At 56.0% G+C, this 24996-nt stretch overlaps 3 protein-coding genes and 1 long non-coding RNA gene across 7 annotated transcripts; 3 read left to right on the forward strand and 1 right to left on the reverse strand.

Moving 5' to 3' along the window:
* Positions 1-2558: 2558 nt before the first annotated feature.
* PRUNE1 (prune exopolyphosphatase 1) lies at positions 2559-5919 on the forward strand. Of its 2 annotated transcripts, none has more exons than XM_039710161.1 (8): positions 2559-2921; positions 3791-3895; positions 3973-4178; positions 4319-4506; positions 4579-4737; positions 4812-4906; positions 4992-5150; positions 5242-5919. In XM_039710161.1, the coding sequence occupies exons 1-8, from the start codon at positions 2883-2885 to the stop codon at positions 5560-5562; spliced, it is 1272 nt and encodes a 423-aa protein (XP_039566095.1). In that variant the 5' UTR covers positions 2559-2882; the 3' UTR covers positions 5563-5919. The 2 variants fall into 2 exon arrangements, with proteins under 2 accessions (XP_039566095.1, XP_039566096.1); XM_039710162.1 differs by having other exon boundaries at positions 4322-4506.
* Position 5920: 1 nt separating this feature from the next.
* Positions 5921-11286, reverse strand: CDC42SE1 (CDC42 small effector 1). 2 transcript variants are annotated; one of them, XM_039710167.1, is made up of 5 exons: positions 11043-11286; positions 8691-8848; positions 8505-8615; positions 7285-7359; positions 5921-7201 (listed from the first exon to the last, which is right to left on the reverse strand). In XM_039710167.1, exons 2-4 carry the CDS (start codon positions 8742-8744, stop codon positions 7288-7290), a joined length of 237 nt encoding a protein of 78 aa, XP_039566101.1. In that variant the 5' UTR covers positions 8745-8848; positions 11043-11286; the 3' UTR covers positions 5921-7201; positions 7285-7287. The 2 variants fall into 2 exon arrangements, with proteins under 2 accessions (XP_039566101.1, XP_039566102.1); XM_039710168.1 differs by having other exon boundaries at positions 8691-8901; positions 11043-11212.
* Positions 11287-14234: 2948 nt separating this feature from the next.
* Positions 14235-18382, forward strand: MLLT11 (MLLT11 transcription factor 7 cofactor). 2 transcript variants are annotated; one of them, XM_039710165.1, is made up of 2 exons: positions 14235-14608; positions 16682-18382. In XM_039710165.1, the coding sequence occupies exon 2, from the start codon at positions 16691-16693 to the stop codon at positions 16961-16963; it is 273 nt and encodes a 90-aa protein (XP_039566099.1). In that variant the 5' UTR covers positions 14235-14608; positions 16682-16690; the 3' UTR covers positions 16964-18382. The 2 variants fall into 2 exon arrangements, with proteins under 2 accessions (XP_039566099.1, XP_039566100.1); XM_039710166.1 differs by lacking the exon at positions 14235-14608 and adding an exon at positions 15061-15217.
* A 301-nt stretch (positions 18383-18683) lies between these two features.
* On the forward strand, positions 18684-24658 carry LOC120502629. The gene is made up of 3 exons (XR_005627557.1): positions 18684-19103; positions 22608-22702; positions 24615-24658. It is a non-coding gene; the product is annotated as an uncharacterized LOC120502629 (long non-coding RNA).
* The last annotated feature ends 338 nt before the right edge of the window (positions 24659-24996 follow it).

The raw sequence follows: 24996 nt of genomic DNA on the forward strand, positions 1-24996 counted from the left end.
GACCCCCCCAGCCCCCCCAGGTGCCAGGCTGCCAGACCCCCGTGCAGGGCACAAGTCCTTTACTTGCCGAGGGCTAAGGCCACATCCTGAACTGGGGAGGGGTCCCTGTCCCCCCATCCCCCCGTGTCCCAGAGCACGGGCTGAGCCGTGGGACCCCCCGAGTGGGACCCCCCGAGTGGGACCCCCCGAGTGGGAGGTTAAGGCCACTGGGAAGTTTGGGGTGGGCTCAGACGGTCACCCCCTCATCTCCAGCCCCCCAGGGACCCCCAGGATGTCCCTGGAGGACACAGAGGGGGGTCTGGGGGTGTCGGGACCCCCAGGATTTCCCTGGATGCAGAGCAGGGTCTGGGTGGGCTGTGGGACCCCCAGGATGTCCCTCAGGGACACAGAGGTGGGGCTGTGGGTGTGGGGACCCCCAGGACGTCCCTGGAGGACACAGAGGGGGGTCTGGGGGGGCTGTGGGGACCCCCAGGACGTCCATGAGGATGCAGAGCGGGGTCTGGGGGGTCTGGGGGCTCAGGGACCCCCGGGCTGGGGTGCTACAGCAGCCTGCAGTCCGAGTCCGGCCGCGGCCGCCGCTGCCCGCCCGCCTGTGGGGACAGGGACAGGGCCAGGCTGAGCTCGGGGGGCCCGCAGAGACCCAGCCCTGGGAATTGTGTCCCCAACACCGGGAATTGTGTCCCCAACATTGGGAATTGTGTCCCCAACACCGGGAATTGTGTCCCCAACATTGGGAATTGTGTCCCCAACACCGGGAATTGTGTCCCCAACCCTGGCCTCCTCCTGGGGCCGGGGTGTCCCCTCCTGCTCCATGGGACCCTCTGGGGCTGCTCCGGCTCCGATCAGGCTCCTGGGAGTGCTCGGGGTCTGTCCAGGAGCTGCATCCCAAACCTCAGCCTGAGGAGGGAAAATGGGGCTATTTCAGGAAAACACAGAGGTAGAAATAGAAATATTTATATGTTTATAAATATAAATATAACCCTAGCCTCCCTGCTCCCTTCCTGCTTTTCCTTCATTTTGTTCCTCTAATCCTTGTTCCTCCTTCTTTATTCCTTGTTTTTCCTCCTTTTCCTCCTTTATTCCTTGTTTTCCCTCTTTTTCCTTCTTTATTCCTTGTTTTTCCTCCTTTTCCTTATTTATTCTCTTTATTCCTTGTTTTTCCTTCTTTATTCCTTGCTTTTCCTCCTTTTCCTTATTTATTCCTTGGTTTTCCTTATTTTCCTTCTTTATTCCTTGTTTTTCCTCCCCATTTCCTTGCTTTTCTTTATTTCATATACCATAAGTATATAAATATATGTATATTTTTATATTTACTTATATATGTATATATATATTTTAGTCCAATTTAACTCATCTAGGTGAGATTTTTTTCCTCCCCCATTTCTTTACAATGGCTTTGAGATTGTCTGGAGATTTGGAAGATCTGGCTCGTTAACATCCCAGAAAATTGGAAATTTGGCCTTTAAACAGACAGAGGAATTGGAAATAGAATATTTGGAAATAGAATATTTTATAGAATAAAATACAATAGGATTTAAAATAAAATAAAACAAAATTTTAAAATAAAATCAAAGTTTAACATCAAATAAAATCAAATTTTAAAATAAAATCAAATTTTAAAATAAAATCAAATTTTAACATAAATAAAATAAAATCAAATAAAAAATAAAATAAAATAAAATAAAATAAAACGCAGTGCCATTTAAGAGGCACATTTTTTCTGACTTTTCTTTATTTTTTTGCTCTTTTTTCCTGACTTTCCTTTATTTTCTGCTCCTTTTTTCTGACTTTTCTTCATTTTTTTTTTCTCTTTTTTCCTGTCTTTTCTCTATTTTCCCCTCATTTTCCCTTCTTTCCTCTATTTTTCCTCCTCTCCCCACCTCTTCCCGGTTCTTTTCCCTTTATCCCTCCTTTCCAACCCTCCAAACCTCCCTTTACCTTTCCTCTTGCTTTTTTTCCTTCTTCTCTCCTCCTTTTTTCCCCTTTTTCCTTCTTTTTCCTCCTCTTTCCCCTCTGCTTTTCCTCTTTAATCCTCTTTTTTTTTTTAATTCCTCCGCGCTCCTCCTTCGCTTCTCTCCTCTTCCTTTCCCTTTTTTTTCCTTTTTTTAAATTCACCCCTTTTTTATCCTCTTCCCTTCCTGTTTTTTCTTCTTTTTTTCCCTTTTTTTCTTTTTTTTTTTCTCCTTTTTTCCCTTTTTTTCCCCTTTCCGGGGCCTGGTTCCCACCTGGCTCCGGCCGCCCCCGCCAAGGCGGATTTGGGGCAGGAGGAGGAGGAGGAGGAGGAGGAAGAGGAGGTTTGGGGTCACGGGGGGGTTTTGGGGTGAAAAGCGGAGATTTGGGGTCCCCCCCGAGCCCCCCCAGCGCGGGGCATGCCGGGAACGGCCCCGCCCCCAACCCAGCGGGCCCTGCGGCGCGGGGGGAGGGGCGGCACGGCCGGACTGGGACGGACTGGGACGGACTGGGACACCCGGGGCTTAAAGGTTTAATTTTGGGGGTGCCCCCGAATTTCGGGGGGTCACCCCTGAGGGGGGTGGGGGGTGGGGCTGGCGCTTCTGGTACTGGGACAGTCTGGGGTGATACTGGGATAGTCTGGGGTGATACTGGGCTGGACTGGGATGGACTGGGGGATACTGGGATAGTCCAGGTGATATTGGGACAGTCTGGGGTGATACTGGACAGTCTGGGGATACTGGGCTGGACTGGGATAGTCTGAACTTATACTGGGCTGGGGTAGCCTGTGCTGGGCCTGTACTGGGTTATAGTGGGCTGTACTGGGTTCTGCTGGGCCGTACTGGGCCATACTGGGCTATACTGGGCCGTACTGGGCCATACTGGGCCGTACTGGGCCGTGCTGGCGCCTCGGGGCGCGGATCGCTGCCGTCATGGAGCGCTTCGTGGCGGGGAACCGGGCGGCCCTGCAGGTACGGGGGGCTGGGGGGAACGGGGGGAACGGGAGCAGCCCAGCCCTCGCTGACCTGCGGGAATTGGGGTGCAGGAAATGGGGGGAGCAGGGAAAGGGGGGAGCAGGAGGGAATTGGGGTGCAGGAAATGGGGGGAGCAGAGCAGAGAAATGGAGGTGCAGGGAAATGGGGGTGCAGGAAGGGAAATGCGAAGCAGGGAAATGGGGGTGCAGGGAATTGGGGGAGCAGGAGGAGATGAGCCCCGTGGATTGGGGTGCTGTGGGGAGCAGAGGGGCCAGGAGAGCGGGGTGCCCTCGGGGCTGGGGGTGCCCACAGGGCACAGCCACACCAGGGACACCCCAAAACATTTCCTGCCGAGGGGTTTGGGCTGCAGCTGCTCTCGGGTTGTTGTTTTGGGTTTTTTTTTGTCCTCAGTTTCTATCAAAAATTAGCAAATCTGGGTTATGGCAGCAGAGAATTGTCCCAAAAATCAGGGCTGGGGATGGGGTGGCTCCTGTGGGCGGGGGACAGGGGAGTGACACGTTTTTCCTGCTGCTGCAGGCAAGCAAAAGAGGGTGAAACATCATGTTTTGGGGTGACAACCTGCCCCAGATTGTAGAATAAATGGGGTAAAACACTCAGGGCTGCGGGGCTGGGATGGTCCCTGGCCTCTCCTGGTGAGTTTTCCTGGAATCCCAACACACCTCACTCCACACACACCCCAAAGCCCCGAGGGTTTAATGCCAGAAGTGGATCCCAGCCAGCCCCAGGGGTGCCAGGAGGGTCCAACCCGTGGGTGACACCTGTGATGGGTGGCTCCAGGGACACTGCTGAGCACAAGGGAGGATTTTGGAGGACGGGGCCGTGCCTGACACCTCCCATCCCCACAGGACCACATCCAGCAGCACCGGGAGATCCACGTGGTGATGGGCAACGAGGCCTGTGACCTGGACTCCACCGTCTCCGCGCTGGCCCTGGCTTATTTCCTCGCCCAGGTGAGGCTCGGCCACCAGCCCAGCGACCACCGGTGGCCCGGGGGGACGCCTCACTGGGTGTGACCCCCCTGCTGCAGACCACCCCGGCTCCCAAAGCCGCCTTCGTGCCCGTGCTCAACATCCCCCGCGCCGACTTCGCGCTGCGGACGGAGACCGCGTTCCTGCTGCGGGAGCGGGGCGTGCCGCCCGCCGCGCTGCTTTTTCGGGACGAGATCGACCTGGCGGGGCTGCACCACGCCGGGCTGCTCTCCCTGACGCTGGTCGATCACCACGTCCTGCCCGGGTGAGCGCGCTGGGGGCCGTGGTTGATTTTGACGCCCGGGGTGGGTGAGGTTGATCCATTTCTAGCGAATTTTTAGGGGAAAAAAAGGAAATATGGGGGTTTGGCAGGCTCTGCCGGGCGTGACCCTTCCCCTTGCCCAGCAGTGCTGATGCTGCCCTGGAGGAGGCCGTGGTGGAGGTCCTGGACCACCGGCCGCTGGAGCGGGCCCGCGCACCCCCGTGCCAGGTGACCGTGGAGCCCGTGGGCTCCTGCGCCACGCTGGTGACCGAGCGGATCCTGCAGGGCCCCCCGGGCGTGCTGGACAGAACCACGGCCGCGCTGCTGCACGGTGAGCACGGCGGTCCTGCCCGAGCCCGGCCGTGGTGACACGGTGACACCACGGCGCCGCTCGTCCCCGCAGGCACCATCCTGCTGGACTGCATCAACCTGAGCCCGGCCGCGGGCAAGGTGACGCCCCGGGACGTGGCCTGCGTGGCCCTGCTCGAGGAGAGGTTCCCGGAGCTGCCGGCCCGCGACGCCGTGTTCGGAGCCCTGCAGGCGGCCAAGTTCGATGTCACAGGTGTGTGTCAGGGTGTCCCCCTCTCCTTGGGGACGGGAAGGTGCCCCCGGCCTCATCCCCTGGCCACCTCCCAGGGCTGACGACGGAGCAGATGCTGCGGAAGGACCTCAAAGTCCTCTCCAACGACGAGGCTGTCGTCGGCATCAGCGGCGTCTTCGAGGACCTGGAAGTGAGGCTTGGGGCTGAGGGGGAAACTGAGGCAGGGACACGCTGGGGACATCACGGTGACACCGAGGTGCCTCCCTTGTGTCCAGACGTTCCTGCTGCGGCCTGGCTTGCTGCAGGAGCTGGAGGCGTTCTGCCAGGCCCGTGGCTACGCGGCGCTGGTGGCCATGACCGTGTCCTTCAACGAGCGCCACGAGCCCACGCGGAAACTCGCGGTGTACAGCGCGCAGGAGCCGCTGCGCGGCACGGTGAGTCGGGCCGCCAGCTCAGCTTCACCCCAGAAACTCCCGTTTTTGGGGGTGCTGGGCAGGTCGCAGCCCCACGCTCGCCCCCCTGCAGCTGTGCCGGGCGCTGGAGGAGGCGACGTCGCCGTCGCTGCAGCTGCGGCCGCTGCCGAGCCCCTGGCCCTGCGTGGCCGCCTACGCCCAGGGCAACGCCGTGGCCGCTCGGAAGAAGGTGCTGCCCATCCTGCGGGCAGCCCTGGGGGGCCTGGGGGCCGCCGGGGGTCCCGAGGAGGAGGTGGTGCCCCCGCCCACCCCCATGAACAGCCTGGTGGAGGAGTGTCCCCTGGCGCAGGCCGTGCCGCCGCTGTGTCCCCAGGATGTCCTGGAGCGCGTCAGCCGCATCGCCGCGGGGCAGCCCCCCGGCTCCCCGAAATAGCAGCAGGCACCCCCGGGGTTTGTTGAGGTCTGGATGAGAAGTTGGGGTCTCTGAGTGTGGCCCCGTGGCGTGCCTGGGTGTGGGGGGGTTGCAGCTGCCTGTGGCGGAGCTCAGCTCCTGGTCCCCGTCGTGGTTTGTCCCCCCCAGTGGCTCCCTCCGCCCCAGTGGGCCCCAGGGTGGGATTTTGGGGATGCCGTGGAGTTGCACCCCCTTAATGAAGGCGTTGGGGTGGGGGAGTTAAGGAGTTCTTGATGATCTTCCTTGGGGGGCAGAGGGGGGCCCCAGAGGGGGGGTCCGGACATGCAGCCGTCCAGAACTGTCACTGTTCTCCAAGGATTAAATCTCCCTTTTCTTCCAGTTTTGGCTCTTGGCTTTTATTCTGGGACGGGGTGCTGCCCCACTCGAGCTGGGGGTGCACCCCCTCTTTCCCTGGGGTGCAATCCCCTCTACAGTGGGTCACAGGAACATTCTGGGGTGTCCAAGGAGGGGGTGTCAGTGCAGCCACACTCCCGAGTCCAGCCCAGCCAGGAGGAAACTGGTTGTGCCATAAAAAGTCGAGGCCTCTGCCTGCTGTGAATATCAGCTTTTCCCAGTGGATTTGGCTGCTCCAGGAGCCGAGGAGGGAGCGAGGAGCCTGGGGCAGCTCGTGCACCCACCCCTGGGGCCAGCACAAGGCATTTATTTCAAGGGTGGAATGTTTTTTTCCCAAAAACCCTGACCCGAGCACGACACAGGGGCTGGAAAAGCCCGGCTCCCACCAGGGCACAGGGCAGGGGAAAGGCTCTGTCACCCAGCACGTGCTATTTAATATTTAATCCTGGCGCTAATTAAACTATGTACACCCGCGCCTGAATTCCAGAGCCCTTCTCAGGCCAGGCCTTGTCCAGCCTCAGCCAGGGCTGGGGACAATCCCGGGTGGAGGGGACCCCACCACGGTCCTGCCCGAGGTGGTGGAGGCCGCTCAGGTGGGTTTTGGAGCTTAAAAATAAGAACAGATCCTAAAAAAAGGGGGGAGGTGGGAGTTTGGCGGCGGTGGAATGCCGGCTGGAGGCACTGTGGGGTCAGATCCTGGTTTGGCACCGAAGCATCGGGGGTTAATCCCGGTTCTGCTCCAAGGATTTGGGGTTTAAGCCCAGTTTGACATCGAATCCTGGTTTGGCACCAGGACATCTTGGGTTTAACTCTGGTTTGGCACCAGAATATCAGGGCTTAATCCTGGTTTTGCTCCTCTGTGGTGTTCTGGGAGGCATCAAAGCTGCCTCTGCACCATGGCTGGCTCCCTGGGGAAACTGAGGCACCACCACGCAGCCCACGGGAGACACGGGAGCAAGAAAAGAGAAAACTGGGAGGATTTGGGACGCGTGGGCTGCGCCTGGCAGCTCCTGGCACGCTTCAGGGGGTGGCTGTGTCCTTTCCAGGCGGGGCAGGAGATGGGGGCTGCTGTCCCTGCTCCCTCCCCATGTCACCAGCCAGGACCTCCGGGAAGGAGGGGTTTTCCAGAGGGATGACGACCCAAAGTCACCGGGAGCTGGGCGAGGACGGTGCTGCATAAATACCGCGGGGCTAAAGCACTCCAGGTCGGCTTCTCCTCCAGCGGGGGGGTCAGGCAGTTCAAGTTTGGGCTGAAAAAGCCAGGAATCTGTAAAATGCAAGAGGACGGGTTTGTGGGAGTGCCCAGGTGGTGGCTGGGGCGTCTGAGGGGACGCTGGGGGTGCCACTCACACGCTACAACACACGGGAGTTGCTCCACTGTCGCTCCCGGCCGCCCTTGGACCTCATCTCCTGGACAGCACCGGTCTGCAGAGAGGACTGTCACCCCCCTGTGCCCAGACAGGACAGCCAGCACCCCAAAGCAACACCCAGCACCCCAAAACAACACCCAGCACCACAAAGAAACACCCAGCACCCCAAAATAACAGCCACCACCACAAAAAAACACCCAGCACCACAAAACAACACCCAGAAACTAGCCCTGAGACCCAGCATCCCAAAACAACACCCAGCACCCCAAAAAAAACCCCAGCACCCAACACAGAGACCCAGCAAAACAACACCCAGCACCCCAAAACAACACTCAGCACCCCAAAACAACATCCAGCACCACAAAAAAACACCCAGCACCACAAAACAACACCCAGAAACTAGCCCTGAGACCCAGCATCCCAAAACAACATTCAGTATCCAAAAAAACCACCCAGCACCCAGCCCTGAGACTCAGCACCCCACCCTGAGACCCAGCACCCCAAAACAACACCCACCACCCAATTGTGAGACTCTACCACTCCAAAACAACACCCAGCACCCCAAAAAAACCACCCAGCACCCAGCCCTGAGACTCAGCACCCCACCCTGAGACCCAGCACCCCAAAACAACGCCCAGAACCCCAAAACAACACCCACCACCCAATTGTGAGACTCTACCACTCCAAAACAACACCCAGCACCCTAAAAAAACACCCAGCACCCAAACCTGAGACCCAGCACCCCAAAACACCACCCAGCACCACCCAGCACTCCGCCCTGAGACCCAGCACCCCAAAACAACACCCAGCACTCCAAAAAAACCACCCAGCACCCAAACCTGAGACCCAGCACCCCAAAACAACACCCACCACCCAATTGTGAGACTCTACCACTCCAAAACAATACCCAGCACCCTAAAAAAGCACCCAGCACCCAAACCTGAGACCCAGCACCCCAAAACACCACCCAGCACCCAACTGTGAGACTCTACCACCCCAAAACCAACACCTGCCACCCCAAAAGCACCACCAGTCACTCAGCCCCGAGACCCAGCAACCCAAAACAAGACCCACCACCCAATTTTAGGCTTTACCACCCCAAAACCAACACCTGCCACCCCAAAAGCACCGCCTGTCACCCAGGTGAGGGACCCAACCCCCTGCCCTGAGCCCCCCAGGCAGACCCCCGGCCCTCGGTACCATGGGCAGCCCCTCTCCCGCAGCCATGTCCCCGGAGCCGATGTGCGTCAGGTGCACGAAGTTCATGGGCTCCCCGATCATGGAGCGGTCGATCCTTCTCCTCCTCTTCTTCTGCAAGGGGACGAAGGCCATGAGCCCCCCACAGCCCTGCCCGAAAGGGCTGCACAGGGCTGGGGGGGGACTCACGGGCTGCGGCTTCTCCACGACGCAGCAGCCCAGCTTGTGCCAGAAGTCACTCATGGTGGTGGCAGCCAGCGTCGCCCCGCGCTGGCACAGCTGCCGGGAGCCCCGGGTCACTCCATGGGGACACCTGCTCGGGGTGGCACGGCGTGGGGAGGAGCTGGCTGCGAGTGGGGAGGGAGAGTGATGCTTCCAGGCCTGAGCTCCCCAATTAATGCTAGAACATAGCAGCAAAAGGCTGAGAGCGCCAGCAGAGCCCTGGGTCACACACGGAGCACCCAAGGGGACAGCTGGCACGGCAAGGAGATCCCCAGGGATCAGACAGGGACCCCCAGAGCTGTCCCCACGGCCGTGGCTGGGCGTTGTGCCCCGCTCCAGGGCAGGACACAGCTGAAGGATGCTGCGGCAGGATGGGGGGGATGGAGGCAGCAAATCCCAACTCCCTGAGCCGGGCAGCTATAAATATCCCGGCCTTTCCGAAAAGGGGCCGGAGCTCGAGCTCTTCCGCTGCAGCTTCTGAAGAGCAGCCGGGGCAGAAATAAACAGGGACGGCTGGGATTTCATCCCAAACTCCCACGGTACCGCCCGGGGTGGGCAAGGAGGTGTGCAAAGGGGGCGTTCACCCCCAAAATGGGGGCTGCTCATGCTAAGGAGAGACAAAAAAGCAGCAAAGCAGCACGCAGGGAACTCACCCACCCACCCACGAGGGGCCGGAGCTCAGCCCGGTGCCGGCCACGGGAGAGCCCCCGGGGCCCATGGGTGCCGGACCCACCGAGCAAACAGCACAAGTTCCTTCCTCTGGCCCCGCGCCGGTGCCGCCGGATGGACCAAAGTCCGGCCGCGCTTCCTGCTCCGCCGGGGAGGAGCGGGGCCCGGGGCAGCCCCCCAGAACGGGGGATCCCAGCCCAGCCCGGGCACGCAGGGTCTGTCCGCAGGAACCCCCCGGAATCACCGGGCAACCCGTGGGGAGCGTGCCCCCACAAGCACAGCACCCCCGTGTCCCCCCCGTGTCCCCGTGCCCCGGGAGCCGCTCCCGGGCAGGCTGTGACACGCTCGGTGCACACCGGCTCCGTGCCCCCGCAAACCCGGGCTGGCCCCGGCTGCGGGGCAGAGCAGGAGGGGGCTGCGGGGAAGATGAGGAAGAGGATGCAGGACAGATGAGGAAGGGGCTGAGGGGCAGAGAGGAAGGAGCTGTGGGGCAGATGGGGAGGGGGCTTCAGGGATGAGAGGAAGGAGCTGTGGGGCAGATGAGGGGGGCTGTGGGGAAGATGAGGAAGGGGCTGTGGGGCAGAGAGGAGGGGCTGCAGGGCAGATGAGGAGGGGGATGCGGGGCAGATGAAAGGGGTGCTGCGGGGCAGATGAGGAGGGGGCCGCCTTTCCTTGCCAGCCTGCTTTCCCTAGCAAACAGGGCCCGGAGAGCGCTGGGATCCGGCCGAGCAGCGGCCGGGCCTGGCTGGGGAGGTGCCCCCGAGCTCAGCGCTGCAGCCGGGGCACCGGGGCGGCCTCCGTGGGGAGCTCGGCCAGGGACGAGCCACCACGAGCGAGCCCACCAGCGCTCACACGACCACGACCCCCCGCCCGCGGCCCTCGAAGCCCCCCCGGCACCCGCCAGGCCTCACGCCCTCAAAGGCCGCCGGCGCGGCCGGCCCGGCTCCGGGCGGCTCCGGGCGGCTCCTGCCGGGGTAAATCCCCGCTTTGGGGGTCCCACGCCCCCCGCCCACCCCTGCGATGAGCCGTGGCCGGGCTCAGCCCGGCGGGGCAGCTCGGTAGCCGCGGGCAGGGCGGCTTGGGGCCCGGGCCTGCCGGCACAGGCGGAACGACTTCCCGGTTGGGAAAGCACCGGCGGGCTCTGCGTCAGCGGCGGGCCGGGGCCGGGGCTCCGCTCCGAGCCCCCGCACCGCGCTGCCCCGCCCGCAGGGAGCCCGCTGGGGTCCCCCACAGCTCGCAGGGGAGCGCAGAGTGTGGGGACAGCGCTGGGCGGGGGGACAGCGCCCGGGACCCCCGGGAGTGCGAGGCGAGCTGCCCTTGCGAGGGACGGGCCCGGCCGCGACCCCCGGGGCTCCGGCAGCTCGGGAGTCCCAGAGGGCTGGGGACCCGGGGGTCCCGGTGGGGTTGGTGGGAGCCGGCAGGCCCGGTGGTCCCGGTGGGGCTGGGGAGAGCCGGCGGATCCCGGGAGGGCTCCCCGGTTCAACCGGCGGAGCTGCAAGGGGGGTCGTCCCGCCGCCCCGCTCCCGTTCCGGTGCCCATCCCGGTGCCCATCCCGGTGCCCATCCCGCTGCCCTCTCCTCCCTCCCCGGTTCCGGGGCCCTTCCCCGGGGTCGCACCGGCCGGTTCCCGTCCCCGTGGCCGCCCCGTTACCTGTCCCGGCTCAGCGGCTCCCGGTGCCGGTTTCGGGCTCGCAGCCCACGCGCGGCTCGCAAGTCCAGCTCCCGGTCCCGCTGCCGGTGTCCGGCTCGCAGCGGCCCCAAGCGTGGCCCGGGAGCGCCGGTCCCGATCCCTGTGCGAGCCCCGGTGCCGGTGCCCCGCTCTCAGCCCAGCGCGGCTCGGCGGTCCCGGTCCCGGTGCGGGTCCCGGTGCCCCGCTCGCAGCCCCAGGCGTGGCCCGGTGCGGACGCGGCGCAGCTCCCGCCGCCCGGCGCGGCTCGGCACGGCCCGGCCCGGCACAGCGCCCTCCCCGGGAACCGCCGGCACTGCGGGGCCGGCACCGGGGCCGCTAGGAGCGGGGGCACGGTAGGAATGGGGTCCCGGTAGGAATGGGGGGCCGGGGTCCCAGTAAGAATGGGGTCCCGGTAGGAATGGGGTCCCGGTAGGAATGGGGGGCCGGGGTCCCAGTAAGAATGGGGTCCCGGTAGGAATGGGGTCCCGGTAGGAATGGGGTCCCAGGGGCTCTCGGTAGGAATGGGAACATGGGGTCCCGGTAGGAATGGGGGTCCCGGTAGGAATGGGGGTCCTGGTAGAATAAGGGTCCCGGTAGGAATGGGTACATGGATCCCGGTAGGAATGGGAACACGGGGTCACGGTAGGAATGGGGGTTCCAGTAAGAATAGGGGTCCCAGTAGGAATAGGGGCCGGGGTCCCGGTAGGAATTGGGGTCCCAGTAGAAATGGGAACATGGGGTCCTGGTAGGAATGGGGGTCCCGTAGGAATGGGGGCTGGGGTCCCGGTAGGAATGGGGGTCCTGTAGGAATGGGGGTCCCGGTAGAAATGGGAACACGGGGTCCCAGTAGGAATGGGAACATGGGGTCCCGGTAGGAATGGGGGTCCTGGTCAGAACGGGAGTCTCCAGGGTCCCAGAAGGACTCGGGGTTCTTGAGCTCCTGTTAAGGCTGGGGGTCCCCAGGTGGGGGTGGAGGGTTTGGGGTTTCCAGGAGCGCTGGGGGAATGCCAAGGGAGCAGGTAGGGTGGGGGTCCCTGCCAAGTCCTGGTTATGCTCCCATTTGCCCCCCAGCCTTTTTCCAGGGATGCAGCAGAGCCCGTGGGGCACCCAAAGGCGTGGGAGCCCCGGCGCCAGCCTGCAGCCACGTTGGGTGGTGTCACCACTTCAGCTCGGTGCCCTTCCGCTTGCACAACATCTGGTGGCACCACCACAGTCCTGTCACTGTCGGTGCCCTTCCGCTTGCACAACATCTGGTGGCATCACCACAGTCCTGTCACTGTCACCACTGTAGTCCTGCCATTGGGCCACCACTACAGCCCTGCCATTGGCACCACCACAGTCCTGTCACTGCCACCACCACAGTCCTGTCATGGTGCCACCACTACAGCCCTGCCACTGCCACCACAGTCCTGCCACTGACACAGCCCTGCCACTGCCACCACTGTCCTGTCACTGCCACCACCACAGCCCTGTCACTGCCACCACCACTGTCCTGTCACTGCCACCACTGTAGTCCTGCCACTGCCACCACTGTCCTGTCACTGCCATCACTGCAGTCCTGCCACTGTCACCACCACAGCCCTGCCACTGCCACCACCACAGCCCTGTCACTGCCACTGCCCTGTGTGAGCCAGTGTCCCTTCCTGTGTCAGCCCCCAAATCCCAGCCCTCCAGCCCTCCGCACTGCTCCCATTCCACAACTGCTGAACAAGGCAGCACTGTCCCCACTCAGTCCCTGTCCCACGCCTGTCCCCAGCCACCGGGTCACTGCCACCACCACAGCCCTGTCACTGCCACTGCCCTGTGTGAGCCAGTGTCCCTTCCTGTGTCAGCCCCCAAATCCCAGCCCTCCACACTGCTCCCACTCCACAACTGCTGAACAAGGCAGCACTGTCCCCACTCAGTCCCTGTCCCACGCCTGTCCCCAGCCACCGGGTGGCCCTGGCTGATAATACCCCAAGTGTTTGTGACCTCATTTCAGCTGAAGAGCCCTTTTTTTAAAATTTATTTCTGGTGTTTGTGCTGCCAGAGGACACTGTCCCCCTTGCTGCCCTCCCAAAACCCAGAGCAGTCCCCTCACTGCTCCGTCCCCTTGGGGTTCAGCCCCAGGTCCCTTCTCAGAGAGGGACACCACAGTCTGTCACGTGTGAGCAGGTGACAGACACCCCAAAGAGCACGGAGAGGGGTGACATCCAGCTTCTTATGAGGCTGCTCAGCCAAACTGCACCCCATGACCCCCAAAACCAGAGCAGCTCAAGGCCTTGGGGGGATCAGCATCCTCCGAAGGGCTCCCAGCTGGAATTTTCCCTGTGCTGAGACCGAGGGTCTATTTTGGAGCAGGAACATGGGATCCTCTTTGCCTGGGAGGAGGAGGAGGAGGAGGAAGAGGAGGCAGAAATAGTCTGGCTGAAAACCAAGCACTGGCAGAACAGCTTGGCACCATCAGGAATGAACTGCACGCAGGGAACAGGGAGGAAAATAAAGGAAAAAAACCCTAAAGCACCAAAAGAATGCTGATCTCAGGCAAAGCCCAGGGAGAGGAGGGCAGGGGCTGCCCTGAGCTCTCAGGTGCATGGATGTGGCCTGTGCCCCCAAAAAAGGTGTTTGGGGTCTCGGTGGGGCTGGGCAGGGAGATTCCCTGCTCTGAGGGGTTGTTTTCTTTGCTGCCCCTCCAACACCCGGCATCAGATGTGGGGAAAGGGGGGTGGGAGGTGCCCCCAGCCTGGGTGAGGCCCCCCCTCAGCCCTGGCAGTGACTGATGCCAGTTTTGGGTGTCTCCCTCTATGTCTAGTTCCACGTCTGGGATATTTTTATTTTTGCCGTGTGGCCTTAGGACCAAATACCCTCAACCTCAGATTTATTAAAAAAATTGATATATATATACAATATAATATAATATATATATATATATAATATATATAATACATTATATAATATTATACAAATAACATTATACAAATAATATTATATAAATTATATTATATATTATGATTTATGATCTAATTATTATATAATTACATTATATAGTGTATATATATTTATATTATATATATATATATATATATATATAAATAAATTATATATATATAATTTAGGGGGGTTTCTTTGAGCCAAATTTCCCTGCACAACGCCCTCCCAATGTCTGCAGGTACCACAGCACCCCACATCTTCACATGCAGGTAAAAGAAATATTCCCCAGCTCCTTGCCGGCTGAAAATTCTTCCCGCAGCACGCAGCTGAAGGAGCGAAGCAGCTTTAGTACATCCTCAGCCCGGGGGTCCAGCGCGCAGGACCCGCCCCTGCCGCCCTCCCCTCCCTGCCTGGCGCGGGTGGGAGCCGCTGACTCATCTGCCATCATCCCCATCATCATCATCATCACCATCATCCTCCCCGCGCGAGGAAGGGCGCCTGGAGGGGCTGCATTGCAGACCCAGCAGACAAAAGCGCCGCTGCTCCGCCCGCGGCTCCCCGGCACAAAGCGCCCGCTCCGAGCCCCCGGCACCGGCACCGGCCCCGGCACCGGCCCCGGCACCGCCCGCCCTCCGCAGGTGAGCCGCGCCAGCCCGGAGGATGCTCAGGGGGTGATTTTATTCCAGGGTTTGGGAGCAGGGGAGTGTCGGAGTGCTCTTTTTGAGCGGGGGGGTGAGGCACGGGCAGCGGGGTTTAAGTGGAGAAAGGTGGGTTTGCTTCCCTGGGGTGAGCGGAGTGGGAAATGCGCTTTTTTAGGGGTGGCACGCCACACCAGAGGGGTTTTCCCCCACACATTCATTCCGTTTTACTGTGTTTTTGTTTGTTTTACTGGTCACTAAACTCTCTTTTCCCCCCCTCTCGTCGCTAAACTCAAATTTTTCACTATTTGGAGCTTAAAAAGCCTCAACACCCATTAATAATTCTCTGCCGTCGTGCTGCAAAAAACTCAGGGATACATCCCTAGGGATGGACCCCCCAGGGATAAATTCCCAGGGAAGAGACTATTTTAAAGTCCTGTGGCTCAGTTTACCCGGAGGGGGTGACACGGGAGCCTTTCACAGCCTCTGAGTGACATCCAGAACCTTAAATTTAGCAGCTGATCGCACAGGTCCAAAATATGCCTGAATCATCCTTGAGAATTCCGATTTAAAACGGGGAAAATCAGCAGGAAAATGAGGATGTTTTGGGTTAGTCTGCTTTTTTTTTTTCCCCCTCACCAATCGAGGATGGGAATGACATAACCCAGGCAGTGACTCAGCTCCATCGTGAAGCTGATCCGTGTCTTGTCCTGCTCTTTCCCAATTTTTTTTTTTTTTTGGTGGATCGGGGTGGGGCTGCAGGGGGAATTCTGCAGCAGGGACGGATGGACGGCTGCAGGGAGGGGTGGGGTGTGGTGGGAACGCGGGGCGAGGCTCCTTCCAGCCCTTTCTAGAGGGTTCGGTCAGGGGAGGGAGGGATGGGGTGGGATCGGGGGCTGCACAGGGACCCCCCCTCAGTGCCAATTCCGAGGGGATTCGGATCAGGGAAAGGTGTGCGGGAAAAAAAAAAGTTCCTTTGGGTGCTTTTCAGGGTGGATTTCAGGAGGGGTTAATCCCCACCCTGCCCTCCCCTCCCATGCTGTGTGTTTGGGGAAACTGAGGCACGGCCCCCTCCGAGTTAGAGAAGGGTGTGGATAAAACCCTGCAGAGCTCGAGCCTGCAGTTAGACCCAGCCTAGAGTCAAACCTCCCCAGCCCCGTGCTCTCCTCCACCATCAACTCCTTTTTAGGGTTTATCCTAAAAAGGATATCTCATTTTTATCCTAAAAAGGGTATCCCCTTTTTAGGGGGTTATCCTAAAGAGGATACCCACTTTTTAGGGGTTTATGCTAAAAAGGATATCCCATTTTTATCCTAAAAAGGGTATCCCCTTTTTAGGGGGTTATCCTAAAGAGGATACCCACTTTTTAGGGGTTTATGCTAAAAAGGATATCCCATTTTTATCCTAAAAAGGGTATCCCCTTTTTAGGGGGTTATCCTAAAGAGGATACCCACTTTTTAGGGGTTTATGCTAAAAAGGATATCCCATTTTTATCCTAAAAAGGGTATCCCCTTTTTAGGGGGTTATCCTAAAGAGGATACCCACTTTTTAGGGGTTTATGCTAAAAAAGAATATCCCATTTTTAGGGGGTTATCCTAGAAAGGATACCCCATTTTTAGGGGGTTATCCTGAAAAGGATATCCCATTTTTAGGGAATCATCCTAAAAAGGATATCCACTTTTTAGGGGGTTATGATAAAAAGGTTATCCCCATTTTAGGGGATTATCCTGAAAAGGATATCCCATTTTTATGGGGTTATCCTAAAAAGAATATCACCTTTTTTAGAGGATTATCCTGGAAAGGATATCCCATTTTTAGGGAATCATCCTAAAAAGGATATCCCATTTTTAGGGGGTTATCCTAAAAAGGATATCCCATTTTTATGGGGTTATCCTAAAAAGAATATTACCTTTTTAGGGGATTACCCTGAAAAAGACATCCCCTTTTTAAGGATTATCCTACGGGACAGGGTCAACATACCCACACCTGAAATTTGTGGCCACTTTGGGGGCAACTCCTGCGTTTTCAGCAGCGCTTTTCTCTTCCTTCCCTTTCCCCCCTTGTGCCCCTCAGAGCCTGAAGATGCTGGACACCATCAGCAGCCAGTACGACTCCTTCATCTACTGGAGGATGCCGATCCCACGGCTGGACATGGCCGAGCTGGAGGGGCTGGGGCTCTCAGAGCTGCCCCTCTACAAGCCCAAGGGAGGGCTGGGCAAGCTCAGCGACCACCGAGGCAGCCAGGACCTCTCCCAGGAAGAAGAAGAAGACGATAGTCTGCTGCAGTTCAACAGCTTTAATTTCTGGCGAGCTCCCATCGCCAGCATCAGCTCCTTAGATTTCGATTTAATTTGAAGCCCCTGCTCGTCCTCACCCCCCTGCTCTCTCTGTTCCCGCCAGGCATGCCAGGATTTGGTTTTGTTGTCGCTTTGGAGGTCGTTGGGTTGGGTTTTTTTTTGGTTTCTGGGCAGTTTTGCCGCTGGTCATTCGCTCAGCAGCTCACCGCAGCCTTGATGGTGATGGGCTCCCCAAAAATCTCCAAATCCTCTCTCCCTTTTCCTGCTGGAATCACAGCGGTGCCAGTGACAGCGCTGGGGGCAAACACAAAGGGAAGGGGCAGAAGAAGCCCCCCAGTTGCCCCCCTCCATTCCCAGAGGGTTTGGAGGTGCCACCCCCATGTCAGCGTCACTGTCCCCGCCCTGTGTGACAATTTTTCAGCTCATTTCTCACGTGCTTTTTTAGGAAACTCGTTTGTGCAAACGAGGAGCAATGGGAATCGCCCTGGTTTTGCAGAAAGCATCGGCCCTCTGCGCTCCCCTGGCCCAATTTCTCAAAATTCTGCTTCGTCCCTTAACCTTCCCCTTGGGAATGAAAGGTGGAAGAGGCAGGGATGCGCCCAAGATATCAGCAGAAACCTTTTTCTTGAGAAAAAGAATAATTTTGAGCCTTGTGGTGTGAGCCCAAGCAGAAAAAATTCTGTCCAGGAGGGTAGATAGACATGGAAATGCTCTGTCCTTGCTTAGTGGGGTCAAGGCTGGGTGTTTATTGCCCCCAAATTTGATTTTTTTCATCCTTTTTTTATGCCCCACATGGTTTATTCCCAGTGTTGGGTACATTGTGGGGTCTGGAAGGGTGATGGGGCAGAGCTGAAAGATGGATCTTACCCCCAGATGAAAATATTTCAGGTTTTCCACCCACTTAACCCTTTAAAAACAACAACAAACAATGCTGCATTCATTCAAGTGGAAGCCTTGAGTTTTCTCCGGGGAGATTTTCACCTGCTGAGGTTTATTTCTGAGCATCATCTCAAAATGGGAGGAAAAACCCAACCTGGAATAATTTTTGGCTTTTAAACAGTTTTGTGGGTTTGGTTTTTTTTTTTTTTCCTTCCTAAATTGTTTTCTGGGATTGATTTGTCTTCTTGAATGTGCTTTTTTTGGGCTGGATTGGGATGAAGTGATGTGGAGCATCCCAAAATCATCCTGAGAGTTGGGGGTATGTGGCTGGGGCAGCACTTAAAAAGTGCCAGGAATAGGCAAAAAATTGGGGGAAAAAAAAAATCTGCATTCTACTATGACAATTTGATGCAGCTCTCCTGTAATCTGCAGAAATAATCAAGTATGCTGATTTTGAACCATCTGTGTAAAACCAGAGATGAAAAATGTAAACTCTCCTCTGCAGAGCTGTTTTGACTTCTGTGTTCCCAGCTAGGAAAACCCGCAGGAGAAGTATTTATTATGAAACTTTAAATAAAATCAGTTCAAAACATACACATTCCTGTGGACATGCAGACTGACATCAAGTTTTTTGGCATTAAAATATCTCAAATCTCTTTATGGTGAGCTGGGAATTCACCCTTAACGTCTTTGCACATTCTGTGGAAGACTTAAGCGTGGAAAACCTAAGCCTAAAAGATTATTATAAGCACATTAAGGATGTTATTTACACTTCAGCTTTTCCAAGCCTCACATGAAAACACCCCAGAGAAGAAATAAGCCCCCAGAGTTCCAATTTTACCTCAAAAAAAAGGACATTTTGGGCAAATCAGGGGTAACACACCTTGGACAGGGGGGTTTGGCAGCCTGAGGGGAGCTAAATCCTGGACTGGAAAGCGCTGAGAGGGGACAGGTATACTCAAACTGCTGAAATACACACATATACATAGAAATACATTTACAAATGGCAGTTCTTAAAGTCCCAAAGCACATTTAAACCACCACGCCTCAGTGAGGCGCCGCCGCCATTTTATACTTGGCGCAAAAACGCCTCTGCCGGATCTACCTCCAGGAACCCATCACGGCCCGCCAACCTCACTGATTGAAATCCTTCCGCCAGAGGAAAACCCTTCCCTGCCCGGCCTCTCCCACAGCCCCAGGGCGGGGAGAACGACGGAGAAAAGAAGGAGAAATCCCCGAATTCCCCACAGTTCCCGCTGAGAGCGAGGGCTGGTCCAGCCCGATCTTTCTGCTCCTCCTCCTCGGACTCTTTACCGCAGGTGCTATATCCTTCCGCCGCCTCACGGGCTCGCCGCGGCCGCCATTTTGTGAGGCCGCGACGGGAGGGGCGGGCCCGGGCGCTGTCAGCGGGGCCGGGGCTGCTGGGGCTTTGGGGACACCCGTGAGGGGAAAGGCTGCGATCATGAGGGTCTGAGGATGGGGACACCCGTGAGGGGCTTTGGGGACACCCGTGAGGGGAAGGGCTGTGATCTGGAGGGTCTGAGGATGGGGGACACCCATGAGGGGCTTTGGGGACACCCGTGAGGGGAAGGGCTGCGATCATGAGGGTCTGAGGATGGGGACACCCAGGAGGGGCTTTGGGGACACCCGTGAGGGGCTTTGAGGACCCCCGTGAGGGGAAAGGCTGCGATCATGAGGGTCTGAGGATGGGGACACCCATGAGGGGCTTTGGGGACACCCGTGAGGGGCTTTGGGGACACCCGTGAGGGGAAGGGCTGCGATCATGAGGGTCTGAGGATGGGGACACCCGTGAGGGGCTTTGAGGACCCCCGTGAGGGGAAAGGCTGCGATCATGAGGGTCTGAGGATGGGGACACCCATGAGGGGCTTTGGGGACACCCGTGAGGGGCTTTGGGGACACCCGTGAGGGGAAGGGCTGCGATCATGAGGGTCTGAGGATGGGGACACCCGTGAGGGGAAAGGCTGCGATCTTGGGGATCTGAGGAGGGGTGACACCCATGAGGGGTTCAGAGGACTCCCAGTGAGGGAAGGAGCAGGAGGAGCCCCTGAGAAGGGCGATCTTGAGGGTCTGAGGATGGGGACACCTATGAGGGGCTTTGAGAACCCCCGTGAGGAGAAGGGCTGCGATCATGGGGGTCTGAGGATGGGGGACAGCCATGAGAGGCTTTGGGGACACCGGTGAGGGGCTTTGGGGACCCCCGTGAGGGGTTCAGAGGGCTGCCAGTGAGGGAAGGGGCTGGGGGACCCTCAGAGAGGGGCGATCTTGGAGGTCTGAGGAGGGGGGACCCCCGTGTGGTGGATGCTCACCCAGAGAATAAATCCCATCACGAACATCCCATCTCACCCTTTATTCTTACACTGGGGCAAAGTTCTCCATCTCTTCCTTTCAGCAAACACCAAAACCACCTCAGGTAAGGGTAGGGGACCTCGAGAGTGAAAACCTTGGGGGAAAAAAAAACAAACAAAAAAACAAACCCACACCAAAAAAAACCATAACCCCCCAAAAAAACCCCACAAAAACAAAACCCCAAACCCTAAGATTGCTCTCCAGTAGAGGGCAGATGGGTATTTAGGAAAGTAAAAGTGCTGAAATGTGGCCAAACACGCCCAGCTGCTGCTTCCTGCCCCTGGATGTTTTCACCAGGCGAGGTGAGGGAGGAGGATCCCAGCCCTGGAGTAAATAAAGGTGGTTCCAGCGTGAGTGGCTACTCGTGGGCCTGCTCCAGCTCTGGAGAAAATGGATTTGGCTGATTGCAGCAGAGGAATAATGAGAATTCCTGCCCGTGCCAAATCCCGAGAGTGGAGCCGTTTGCTTTGCTCTTTACCGCCAGCGTTGAGTGTTTTGCTTTGTGTAAACACTGAGTAAGGAAATTCCTGGATAAGCAGGTCTAGGGGATGTGTAGGTTGCTCCTTATTTATTCTATCCCACATTAGATGGAAATAAAGAGGTTTCCCATTGTTCCCTGCAGGGAAAACCCATTTAGCCCGGTTCTAAGTGCAAATTCTTTTTTGAGTAATCACAATTTTTCTAATAACTCATCAAGTCAATTTTGTGTGTTTGGGGAAACCCAAACTGCTGCTTCTCTGCAGTCTTGAGGCTACTGAAAAGTTTTGGGAAGCTTTTTTGGCCTCATCCTGCAAACACTTCTGCATGTGAGTAATTCTTTGGTTGAGTGGGACTGTTCACCTGGGTGAATGTTTGCTTAGTAATCAGAGAGTGCTTTTGAAATCCCAGATCCTGACATTCCCACCCAGAAAGGACCCAGGAACAGCCCTGAGAGGTGAATTTTGCATTTCCCACGAGATGGCATCAGCAACCACTTTAATTGTAACAAAACCGTTTAATTTAACACTTCCAGATAAAGACTTTTCTTGTCTCTCCCCTGTTTTTAAAGGATCTTTAGCTGGGCTAAAGGGGAATCTGGTGACAAGGTGCTGGAAACTCCAGGCTTGGGCTGTTTTCACCTGGCACCCCTCTATGAAACAAACCTGATAAACTTGCTAAATCAGGTAAAAGAAGAGAGAAAAAGCAGGTTGCAAGGGTTAAACGGGAAGAACTTTAGGTGACCTTCCCTCTGTGTGCCTATCATCTGTTGATCTAGGAGGAACAGGATCTCTCTTTTTCCCTCTTAAAGAGGAATTGTGGGTTCTCTGCACTGAGCTTGCGCCCATTTAGGTAATTTCCTGCCCCATTCTTACGGAGTCTGCATTGAATAGCAGCTACTACGGTCAATTGCAGGAAGAAACATTGTTTTTGGGGCTGAGAAGGCTTGTTTATCTCATTTCAGTCAATATCCCATTGCAGTGGGCTGCTTTTTGGGTGATTTATTGATTTAATCCCAGTTCAAACTTAATTAAAGAAACACTGATGGATACCAATAGAAATAACTTAATTTTTATTACATTTTAAATGAACCACCGTGTCTGATGTTGTCATATGCAGCCCTTGATGTGCCCTAACAGTTATTTAAAAAATAAATAATAAAAACTGCTGCAGAAATGGATTGACTGTAACATACAAACCTGGATAAATAGTTCAGAGTGAAATTGTTCTAAATGTTTCCTGTCCCCACGCTGAGGTTCTGACAACTCTTTCTGGCAGAAAGGTTTGTGTTGTTTTTCAAAATAATATTTTATGCTGTTTGACCTTTAATTAACTTTGGATTTAGGAATTTGATAAAGTGGAAGTTTATCTCATCCCCTCACTTCTCAATTCCGTTCTCTTCCCCAAAGCTAAGCATTTTTTTTCTAGAGTCTAGAGACAAGTAATTTAAATTCTTGAAGCTGCTGGTGCCACAGCCCTGATTTGCTGACCCGTGGTGCTCGAGTGTTTTCCTCTCTGGCACCCAGCACAGGTCAGGTCTCAGTTTCCTGCCCTGGGAGCAGGATGCAGCCAAGGGAAGGGGCAGGGAAGGAAGCTTTGCAGAGCCAGGGCTGCTAAACTGCTGCCTCCAGTTCCAGAGCTTTCATTGGTGTGCTGCTCTTTATTAATGTGCACAAAATCAAATTATTAAGGCTGGGAAAGACCTCCAGGATCATCAATCCAGCCTTCAAATGGACTCGATGATCTTGGGGGTTGTTTGGACCTTCCAACTACGCTGGGTCTACCCTGAAACTTTTGTTTTGCTGAGCTGTAGTGGTGTTATTTTCTTTTTTTTTTTAAACCTACTGTATTCCCACATTGTTTTCCACAATCCCAGGAGTCTCAAGCCACACACTCGAGCCTTTCCCCTTCAGTTTCTATTCAAGGAAGAGAGAAGGAAACCCTGACTCTTTGCTCTGCTCTTTGCTTTATTTTCCAAGGTAAGAGGGAGGAAGTGGTGGAAGCAGAAGCTGTGCATTGTGCCACCCGAGTGCCACTGTCCCCAGGGCCACCTGTCCCTGCCAGGAGGACCAAGGTGAGGGGCAGCCAGGTTTAATTCCAGCAGGAATCATTCCAGCTCCTGAGTGCCACTGTCCCCAGAGCCAGGAGGAGCAGGGTGGGCACAAGGTGAGGAGCAGCCAGGTTTAATTCCAGCAGGAAACTTTCCTGCTCCTGCCACTGTCGCCAGAGCCACCTGTCCTGTCCCTGCCAGGAGAAGCAGGGTGAGGAGCAGCCAGGTTCAATTCCAGAAGGAATCATTCCAGCTCTTGTCACTGTCCCCAGAGCCAGGAGGAGCAGGGTGGGCCCAAGGTGAGGAGCAGCCAGGTTCAATTCCAGAAGGAATCCTTCCAGCTCTTGTCACTGTCCCCAGAGCCAGGAGGAGCAGGGTGGGCACAAGCTGAGGGACAGCCAGGTTCAATTCCAGAAGGAATCATTCCAGCTCTTGTCACTGTCCCCAGGGCCACCTGTCCTGTCCCTGCCAGGAGGACCAAGGTGAGGAGCAGCCAGGTTCAATTCCAGCAGGAAACATTCCAGCTCCTGTGAGCACCCTGGGGTCTGGGGGCTGAGTGACCGTGGGGCTTCTGTCGGCGCCACTTAAACCACGCTGGAATATTTTGGGTTTTTCCTGGAAACCCAACGCCCTCAGGAGGAGAAATGCCAACTTGGCTGTTGTCTCTTTGGCAGAGGCTGTTCCTTTATCCTGCGGGGAGCGTCCCAGTCTGGGAATAAATCACCCAACCCACGAAACCCCAACCTGTTAGTCCATCATTTGTCTAAAACTTCATACTGTCCCATTAATATCAGGCATTACAGTGCCCGGGGCACTGTAATCTCGTTATTTTATGAGACAGACACAAACGGTGCTCAGAAAGCAGGGCACAGCTCCAGAGCTCTGCTTTGTTTCCTCAAGGGATGTCATTCCCCAGCCTTGCCTACTACCGCCAATTCTTCCAGCGTGTCCCAGGGATACTTGATTATTTGGATTAACTTCGGGGCAGGAAAAGAGGATTAGGAAGCAGAGCAGCTCTTTAATGCGTGCACGGAGACGGGTTACATCAGTTCTGTCTGTTTACAGACTTGCCCTGCTGAAAAACAATTTTCTAAAGCTGTTAATTATTCCGAATTATTTGCCAAATTACTACAAATCATTCCTGGCTTGGGACCCACCAGGAAGACAAAGGGGGAACTGTTTAGGTGGTGCTACCTTCAGTCACTCACATGAGATTTCTCCTCCCTGCTTGGCCAAACTCTGCCTTCCCAAAGCAAAAACTCATGTTTACAGATTTAAAATATTTATTCTCTGGAAGTTTGCAGCTCTTGCATGTGCTTAAAGCTGCTTGGGAGCTTAGAGACAGGAATTATCCAGGAGAGCTTTCTATTCCTCTCCTTCACCCTGTCTGGGCTGCAAGTTCCATTAGTGAGCCATCAAAATTATACTTTTTTTTTTTTTTTTCCCTCACGTGGTTCTTTTTAAGATGAAAATGTTTGGATTCTGCCAGCCCCATTGGGGTGAATATTTCAGATTTGGAACTGGCTCCTCCTGAGAGGCAAGGAGTGGAACAAAGAGGGGATGACCCCAAGGTGGATGGGGGGTCTCTGTGACAAACCTGAGCTCAGGGCTTTTACTGGGATGATTTAGGATTCCCAGTAGGAGCTGGGCATAACCCAGGTCTCAGCAATAAAGCAGGAATGGCCTCTCATCCCTCTTTGAGGAGGAAAAATGTTCTTCTCATTTCCCTCCCAACTTTTCATCACTGGGAACTCTTTTATTTTCTTTGCACCTTGGTTCCACCCCTTTCCAACCTTTGAAATTCATCCAGGTGGGATCTCACCTACCTTCCCACATTTCCCCACCAGCCTGGATCACCTAATGACACTGTCACCTCCTAATCCTGGCATTTGGAAAGGAAAATTGCTTTTTTTCCTCTCTTTTTGGTTAAATCCAGGGGTGTCCACTTCCTGCCATGCCACAAAGTGCTTTGAAACCTGCAGAGATCTGAAGCTTTCGCTTTTCCCCAAAATTCCAGCCAGCCAGGTGATCCAGGCTTATTCTGGGATGTCAATACCTGCATTGTTGGGAATGGGAAGAAATCCCACCGTGCCAAAGCAGCTGGATTAGTGCTGAGCTGCCTGGGAATTCCAGACCTTGTGCAAGGACCTGCAAATCCCAGGAACCAGATCTGGAATGGCAACAAAAATATTCTCTTGGCGTGTTGCTTTAAGCATTTGCAGAGGCGTGGAATGGATTTTTCCCTTTTATCCATGAATTTCTTCTTCCAAAATTGGTAATTTTTGGATTGAGGCAACGTCAAACATTTGTCACATGGA

This window comes from Passer montanus, unplaced genomic scaffold, assembly GCF_014805655.1.
Source record: "Passer montanus isolate IOZ18808 unplaced genomic scaffold, ASM1480565v1 scaffold224, whole genome shotgun sequence".
Lineage (NCBI taxonomy): Eukaryota > Metazoa > Chordata > Aves > Passeriformes > Passeridae > Passer > Passer montanus.

Coding starts and splice junctions, on each gene's coding strand:
- PRUNE1 (XM_039710161.1), top strand. CDS start 2,883: ATGGAGCGCTTCGTGGCGGGGAACCGGGCGGCCCTGCAG. Junction 2,922..3,790: donor GGAACCGGGCGGCCCTGCAG/GTACGGGGGGCT, acceptor CCATCCCCACAG/GACCACATCCAGCAGCACCG. Junction 4,738..4,811: donor GGCCAAGTTCGATGTCACAG/GTGTGTGTCAGG, acceptor GCCACCTCCCAG/GGCTGACGACGGAGCAGATG.
- CDC42SE1 (XM_039710167.1), bottom strand. CDS start 8,744: ATGAGTGACTTCTGGCACAAGCTGGGCTGCTGCGTCGTGGAGAAGCCG. Junction 8,616..8,690: donor TCGTGGAGAAGCCGCAGCCC/GTGAGTCCCCCC, acceptor GTCCCCTTGCAG/AAGAAGAGGAGGAGAAGGAT. Junction 7,360..8,504: donor CGGGAGAGGGGCTGCCCATG/GTACCGAGGGCC, acceptor TCCTCTCTGCAG/ACCGGTGCTGTCCAGGAGAT.